Genomic DNA, 8009 nt, shown 5'->3' on the forward strand with positions numbered 1-8009 from the left:
GTCTGCAATTTGGGAAGCATTATGCCCTCAAAAGGGGCTATCATTTCTACAGTTTTCATTCCATTACATCAAGAAATGAAAAAAAATATTGGAATGTGATTATCCATTTTAGAGATTATAGTATATTAATTTACTTATTATAATATATTGGGGAAGCTTTGGATCAAGTCAAATCCAAGTTCCGTATTCAGAAAAAGGGATAAACTGAAGCAAATATCTGAAGCAGCTTCAGAAGTGAATCTCTTTTTCTAAGCACAGCCCTATTGTTTATAGTAGTATCACCAAAACGTTACTGTGCCTGATAGCAAACACACATACAGACAAACACAAGCACACACACACACACAAATAAAACATATTAAAAGCAAATATGGCATTCAATTTTTTTTTAAAAAAACCCTGCCCATTCTCTGCTGTTATTAAAGAATTGTGGGGCTGATTCACACATGCATGTTATCATTTGATGACTACAACTAGGGCTATGCATGTACAAAAAAATTGGACCCAATTCAAATCTGATCTGATCTAATTTTGAAAATTTCAGAATCAGATTCTTAGATCCCTGGGTGTGTTAGATGTCAGGCCAGAGTCGGATTTCCAGTCAGAAATCCAACTTAAAACTGGATTGCATACCTGCTAATATGGTCCCTATTTTCCCATTCACTGGAATGGGAAAATAGGGGCATGTTGGCGGTATGGGATTGTTCCCCATAGAGGTCAATGGGGAAATGAGAAAAAAATCAGGAAAAATAAAAGGCTGGGCCTAGGACTTTGAAATTTGACAGAAGTGAAGTACAGGATGGAAGGATACATTTGAAGTAAATCAGACAATCCTGCAATTTTTAATGATTTTGTTGTTGTTGTTTTATGAGCTCTTCCTCTGCAAGAACACCTGTTGAGTTTGGCAAAGTGGTGTTCTTGTCAAAGACCATCACTCTAGCAATGGTAGAGTGGTGCTCTTGAACATGAATTCTACAACTGCCAGAGTGGTGCTCTTGTGCACATACACTTCAATTTAAAAAATCATTAAAAATAACAGAATTGTCCAATTCACTTCAAATTCAATACACAATGTCCTGCCAACCTGTCCTTCACCTCTATCGAATTTCAAAGTCCTAGGCCCAACTGTTAATTTTTCCTGTTCGGTGTTCTTTTTTCTTTCATTTTCCCATTTTACTATGAGGAATAAACCAATTTTCTTTGAGTTTCAAAAGTTCCCCTCCCCTCTGCCTCGTGCTGCGGGGAGGTCCTTTTCCCCAGCCCAGCTCAGCACGAGGACCAAGAAGGGTCCTGATTGGCTGGCCGGGCTTGGTGGGCGTGGTTTCGGCCGAAAACGGCCGTTCCACGCTCTGAGCCGACCAGTCCTTTTGGATTGTCGGCGAGAGAGGAGCTCTTTAGTCGAGCTCCTTTCTCCTCTAGTGGGGGGGGGGTTTTCGCCCGAATGCGGGCGTGGGGGCATTCGGCGGTGGTTCCGTCGCGGCGGCAACAGGTTTCTGGGCTTGTCGGGGGTAGCCCCGGAGAGGCGCGGCTGCAGCTGCGGGGGTTGTTCCGGCCCGGTGGAGCCTTCTCGTCGCGGCGTATTTCTTTGCTTCTGGGCTTCGGCCTGTTGGGTTTGTGGGTCCCTTAGCCACTGGGGGGTGGACAAGCCAGGGTGTGGGGTCCGGTGCGGGGGCGGGTGGCTTCCGGGGGCCCCCATTTTCCTGTTTTGGGAAGGTGCTGGTGGCTTTTCCTAGTTTGGGCTACTGATTTTGCTGGGGCCTTTGCAGGCCTGTGGTTACAAGTCTTCCTCTGGGCTTTGGGGGCTTGCTTTGGGGGGTTTTTTGTCTGTGTTTATTTTTTACTCCTATCTGGTATTGTGTGCTGTGATGCCCCGTAAGGCGAAAGAAAAGAAAGGGGGGCGTCCCGTTCGTCCGCCTAAGAGGCCTGCACCCCCTCCTTCTTCCTCAGAGGAGGAAGATGAGGAAATGGCTCTTATTCGTGGCTTAATCACCCGTATGGAGGCGCTAGAGAAGGCGAAGGCTGCTCCTTCTGACCCGGGGGCCGGGCCTTCTGGCGGGGGTGGGGTTCCGCCTCCCAAGGTTCCCCGGCGGACCAGGGGGTCTGCCAGGAGTCAGCTACTAACGTCTATTTCTAGCAGGTTGGAGGCGCTGGAGAGAGGATTGAACCCATCAGGCCTGGCCCCCCCCGGGGGGCCGGAAGCGCCTTCTGCTCCTGAGGGACCAGCCCCGGCTCCGCCTGTTCCTGTGCTGCCATCTCCCGTGGACCCGGCTCCTGATGTTCCTGCGTCATCGCTGCCTGTGCCTGCCGCTTCGGTTGGACATCCGCCTGCAGATCCGGCTATGCCGTTGGTTCCGGGTGAGCCAGCAGCACCGACACCTCCCGGCGGCACCGGCCAGTGGCCTGCTGTTCCCTGGCCGATTCCTGCCATGGGTGGATGGGGGCCAGCTTCCTACTGGTCCCCCTATACACAACACTTGGGTATGGGTTTTCCTTTGGCGTTTCCTGGGGTCACGGCTGGTACACAGGGTGCAGCAGAGCAGGTATGGTTGGGCGGGCGGCCTGCGAGTGGCCCGTTCCCCTCCCCCAGTTTTCCTTCTTCAGAGCAGAATGCCGCTAATCGGCCTGGGTATTACCCAATGGGGATTCTGCCTTCGGCCCAGCACGCCCCCTACGGGGGCATGGGCCTTCCCCTAGGGGATCACTTGTTGCCTTCTACCAGGGAAAAGATTCTCAAGGGGGAGTATGTAGACATCTTTAGTCTTCTGTTTAGGGAACCAGAAGTTAAACATAAGGAGGGTGAGTCTTGCAAGGAGCATGAGGCCACCAAGAGAAAGCCAGTGGAAAAAACATGGAATAACTGGCTGTCTGGCTTTACTATCTACATGGGCGTGATACTTCAGGCGCAGCCGGCTCGGGGCCCGGCTCTCCTGAAGTATATGGATATCATTCACCGTGCTGTCTCAGATTTTGCTGGATCTTCATGGATCCGTTATGATGAGAGTTTCCGTATGAGGGCAGCTTTGGATCCCACTCTGCCGTGGGATACACCTCTGCAGGAACTATGGCTGGTGATCATGTCTCCAGCTCGCCCAGTTGAAGGTGACCGCTCGGATAGTGGACACTTGTTGTCCAGGCCTTCCGGGGTTTCGGCCGCAGCGGGGGCGGGCCAGCAGTGGGTTCAACCCCATCTGGTCTGCTGGGAGTATAACACCAGCGGCAAGTGCTCTCACTCCCCCTGTCGCTTCAGGCACGCATGCGGTTTTTGCGGAGCAAAGCACCCCAGTACATCGTGCTCCCGAGCCAAACCTGGTGGTCCCGGGTCCAAGTTTAGGCCTGGAAACAATCGGAAGGGTGGTCCCCCCCACCCCCTTCGGGTAAGGGGCCCCAGCCCCATCAGGCTTGACGTGTTAGAGCGCTTGCTGATGGACTACCCTGACCGGTTGGCAGCCTCTTATCTACTTTTGGGCTTTCGGGATGGCTTCCGGATTCCTTCCTCTGCACGCCGGGGGCTAGGGAGTCCTCGTAATCTTAGATCTGTGGTGGGCAAGGAGGATGTGGTATTACGGAAGATTACTAAGGAGGTGGTGGCAGGTAGGGTGTTAGGCCCCTTCGATGCCCCTCCTTTTCCCCGGTTACGAACCTCGCCCCTTGGAGTGGTTCCAAAAAAGGTTCCTGGTGAATTCCGGTTAATTCACCACCTTTCGTATCCCAAAGGGTTGTCTGTCAATGATGGCATACCCGATAGTTTGTGTTCGGTTCGTTACACTTCCTTTGATGAGGCAGTCAGAGTAGTTAGGGGTCAGGGCCCAGGGGCCCTTTTGGCCAAATGTGATATTGAATCCGCCTTTCGCCTGCTGCCCGTTCATCCGGACGACTTTGAGTTGCTGGGCTTCACATTTGCTGGCCAGTTCTATTTTGATCGGGCCTTGCCAATGGGTTGCTCGATCTCTTGTGCCGCCTTTGAGGCTTTCAGCTCTTTTTTGGAATGGGCGGTCAGGCGTAGGGCGGGCCTTCAATCTACAGCTCATTATTTAGACGATTTTCTTTTTGTCGGTAGGGGCAATTCAGGGGAATGCCACCGCTTGTTGCGCTCCTTTATGGGGCTGGCGGAGGAGCTTGGGGTACCGCTGGCTAAGGATAAAACTGAAGGGCCAGTTACCCGGCTTTCCTTCTTGGGTATTGAGATTGATACGCTTGCTGGTTGTGCTAGACTCCCGCAGGCTAAACTACTAGTGCTGGTGGAGCTGCTTAGGGCCTTAGGGCGGGCCCGTAAAGCCTCCCTTAGGGAGCTTCAGGTGGTAACGGGGCATCTTAACTTTGCTTGCAGGGTTGTTGCCCCTGGTCGGGCCTTTCTGCGTAGGATCTGTGACTTGACAATGGGCCTGCGCGCTCCCCATCACAGGGTCCGGGTTACTGAAGGGGTCAGGGCTGATTTGTCCCTTTGGGAGTCCTTTCTGGCCGGCTACAATGGGGTTACTTTTTGGAGACAGGAGCAGCTTTTAGAGGCTGATCTGCAGGTCCATTCGGACGCTGCTGGAGGTGCAGGTTTTGGGCTTTACTTTAGGGGCCGCTGGTGTGCTGCTCCCTGGCCTCGGGACTGGTTTGAACGCGGGGTAACGCGGGATTTGACCTTTTTGGAACTGTTCCCAATAGTGGTGGCAGTTCACATCTGGGCTGAGGAGTTTGCTGACTCCTCAGTTCGTTTCTGGTGCGACAACCAGGCAGTGGTGCAGGTTGTCAACTCTCAGTCTTCGCGCTCCCCTAGGGTTATGGTTCTGGTCAGAGCTTTAGTTTTGCAGTGTCTGCGGGCCAACATTTTGTTCCGCTCCCGCCATGTGCCGGGGATTCGGAACGACATCGCTGACGCTCTGTCTCGTTTCCAGGTGGACAGATTCAGAGCGTTAGCTCCCGAGGCTTCTCTGCACCCGGACCCCATGCCGGCTTTCCTTTGGCAGCTTGGCAGGTGGAGGCGCAGCAGGCGATAGCGGCGTCTCTGGCGCCTGGCACCAGAGTTAGCTACGCAGCCAAGCTTGAGGCTTTTGCCCTTTTTCGAAGGGCTGAAGGTTTGCCTGAGGTTTGGCCGGTCCCCGTGGGTCAGCTGCAACAGTTCCTAGTCACGTTACGCAGAGCAGGACGGGCCGTGTCCACCCTGGGTGGTTATTTAGCTGCCCTTGCATTTGAGGCGCAGGTGAGGGGGGTGGGTGATTTTTCCTCCGACCCTCGCGTGCGGCGCATGCTGAGGGCTGGGCCAGGGCTGACCCTGGCCCTGGAGACTCTAGGCGGCCCTTTACCCTGGATATGGTGACCGCTACACTCAGTCAGTTAGCCGGGTGCTGTGCAGATTCTTGGGAGGTGTCTTTGTTCCGGGCTGCGGTTTTAGTGGCTTTTTTCGGAGCCTTTCGCCCCGGGGAGCTGCTCCCGCGCAGCAGGGTTTCCCCTCGTGACCGTTGTCTGCAGTTCTCCGACCTGTCATTGTCAGGAGAAGAGGCGCAGCTTTTTCTTCGCCGCTCTAAGACGGATCAGCGGGGGAGGGGCCAGACGGTTCGCTTGGCGGCCGCTGGGGATAGGCAAATTTGCCCGGTGTCGGCCCTCAGAGCCTATGTGGCTCTGGGACCGGACTCTGGGGGGTGTTTGTTCGCGCATTCGGATCGGACTCCTCTTACCCAGTATCAGTTTCTTTCAGTGATTAAAAAGGCCCTTAGCGCGGCCCTGATTCCCCTTGAGGGAATTACGCTTCACTCTTTCCGCATTGGGGCAGCTACTACTGCCACGAGGTTGGGCCTCCAGGAAGCGGAGGTTCGGAGGATTGGGAGGTGGAAGTCCGTGGCGGTCAGACGCTATGTGTGCTGACAGCGGGCTTTTTTCGGCTGCTATTGATTGTGTTTTTTCCCTTGGCAGGTGTTGGGGGATCGGTGGCTCCAGTACGGATCCTGTTGTGCGGCCACTCGCTGGTCTTTTGGGCCTTCAAGCGGGCTAGCACGTCTCGTTGGGGATCCCAGCTTGGGTTTGGAAGACGGGCTGCTGTGTACTGGTTGGGCATGCGTGGGATGCTCTGGAACCAGCTACTGCCCGCACTTAGGGAGCACTTAGATAGTTTTTCCCCGCCCGACATCTTGGTTTTGCATTTAGGGGAAAATGACCTAGGCAAGCGGACTGGCCTGTCTATTGTTCAGCAGGCCTCCTCTGATTTGTCCTTATTGCAGGAATGGATGCCCGGGGTGCTTATTCTCTGGGTTAATTGGCTGCAGCGTAGGGTGTGGCGGAATGCCCGTTCGGGGCTTTGTCTAGAAAAGGCTAGGCGCAAAGCTTCAGCCGCAATTGGGAAACTTGTGATAGCTGCCGGTGGTGCTGTAATACACCACCCTAATGTGGTGGCTCGTCTTCCCGAGTTATATCGTGCCGATGGGGTTCACCTTTCGGAGCTTGGTTGTGATCTATATTTAGGTAACATACAGAGGAGGCTTGCTGAATTTTTGGGCAGTGGTGGGGCAGGGAGGTCAAGCGTGGGCTAACCTCCCTGGGTGGCGGTAACAGTGCGGGCTGAGGGGTAAGCAAGGTATAGTATCGGTGAGCACCCTTGGATATTTAAAGGTGGATTGGTTAATCGCTCCTTTGTTGCCTGTGCGGCGCGGGGAGTAATTGATGGCCATGAAACCTGCTCCAGGTCTTCACCATCCTTTGGGCTGCGCGGTCCGGGGGGGTGAATACCGGGAGCTGTCCAGGTCCCCTCTTCTAAGGGGGTGGTTGGCTTTGATGGAATAGGGCAGGGCGTGCCTGCCCCCTTTCCGGAGCCAGGGTGTGTCGCCCAAAGTGGCAATGGGCAGGATGAGGGTAATCCTAGCCCTTGCCTAGGAGCCCGCACTGTTTCGTTGGTGATTCATCACCCACTGTTCAGTTCGCCTTTGCTGGTTGTTAATTAATTAATAAAGAGAGGCCCTTTACCCATAAAGAATGTCTAAGTGTCTTCTTGGGCCGGGGTCTGGGGAAAGTTCCCCTCCCCTCTGCCTCGTGCTGCGGGGAGGTCCTTTTCCCCAGCCCAGCTCAGCACGAGGACCAAGAAGGGTCCTGATTGGCTGGCCGGGCTTGGTGGGCGTGGTTTCGGCCGAAAACGGCCGTTCCACGCTCTGAGCCGACCAGTCCTTTTGGATTGTCCCCTCCCTCCCTTCCCTGGTGCAGAGCGGGTCTAGAGATTGGTCGCCTCTGGGGCCGAGTAGGAATTTTTTGCCCTTAACCGATTGGCCATGGTTGGGGGTTTTTTCGCCTACTCCGTTCTGTATTCAGTGAGTAGTTAGGTTTTAGGTTGGCCACGTTAGCGGTAACAGTGCGGGCTGAGGGGTAAGCAAGGTATAGTATCGGTGAGCACCCTTGGATATTTAAAGGTGGATTGGTTAATCGCTCCTTTGTTGCCTGTGCGGCGCGGGGAGTAATTGATGGCCATGAAACCTGCTCCAGGTCTTCACCATCCTTTGGGCTGCGCGGTCCGGGGGGGTGAATACCGGGAGCTGTCCAGGTCCCCTCTTCTAAGGGGGTGGTTGGCTTTGATGGAATAGGGCAGGGCGTGCCTGCCCCCTTTCCGGAGCCAGGGTGTGTCGCCCAAAGTGGCAATGGGCAGGATGAGGGTAATCCTAGCCCTTGCCTAGGAGCCCGCACTGTTTCGTTGGTGATTCATCACCCACTGTTCAGTTCGCCTTTGCTGGTTGTTAATTAATTAATAAAGAGAGGCCCTTTACCCATAAAGAATGTCTAAGTGTCTTCTTGGGCCGGGGTCTGGGGAAATTGTGGTTTCTACCATTTTCTTCTTTCAACAATCTCACATGAATTCTGATATGAATTATGACATTCCATTGTGAATTCTGACAATTCCAATTCAATATTGGGGATTCAGTATTGGGCTGGAATTTGGCCAGTTTTTTAACCAGTTGCAGCGATGCAAAAAACACAGCGAATTGCAGATCAATTCTAACATTGCCAATCTGATTTTGCACTGACTTAACTTCAGCATCACATAC

At 53.7% G+C, this 8009-nt stretch overlaps 1 protein-coding gene across 1 annotated transcript; it reads left to right on the plus strand.

Annotated features, from left to right (window-relative positions):
- Positions 1-1492: 1492 nt before the first annotated feature.
- LOC128352499 (protein enabled homolog) lies at positions 1493-7757 on the plus strand. Its single transcript, XM_053313131.1, has 2 exons — positions 1493-2355; positions 5899-7757. Exons 1-2 carry the CDS (start codon positions 1866-1868, stop codon positions 6510-6512), a joined length of 1104 nt encoding a protein of 367 aa, XP_053169106.1. The 5' UTR covers positions 1493-1865; the 3' UTR covers positions 6513-7757.
- Positions 7758-8009: the final 252 nt, after the last annotated feature.

This window comes from Hemicordylus capensis, chromosome 3 (assembly GCF_027244095.1).
Source record: "Hemicordylus capensis ecotype Gifberg chromosome 3, rHemCap1.1.pri, whole genome shotgun sequence".
Lineage (NCBI taxonomy): Eukaryota > Metazoa > Chordata > Lepidosauria > Squamata > Cordylidae > Hemicordylus > Hemicordylus capensis.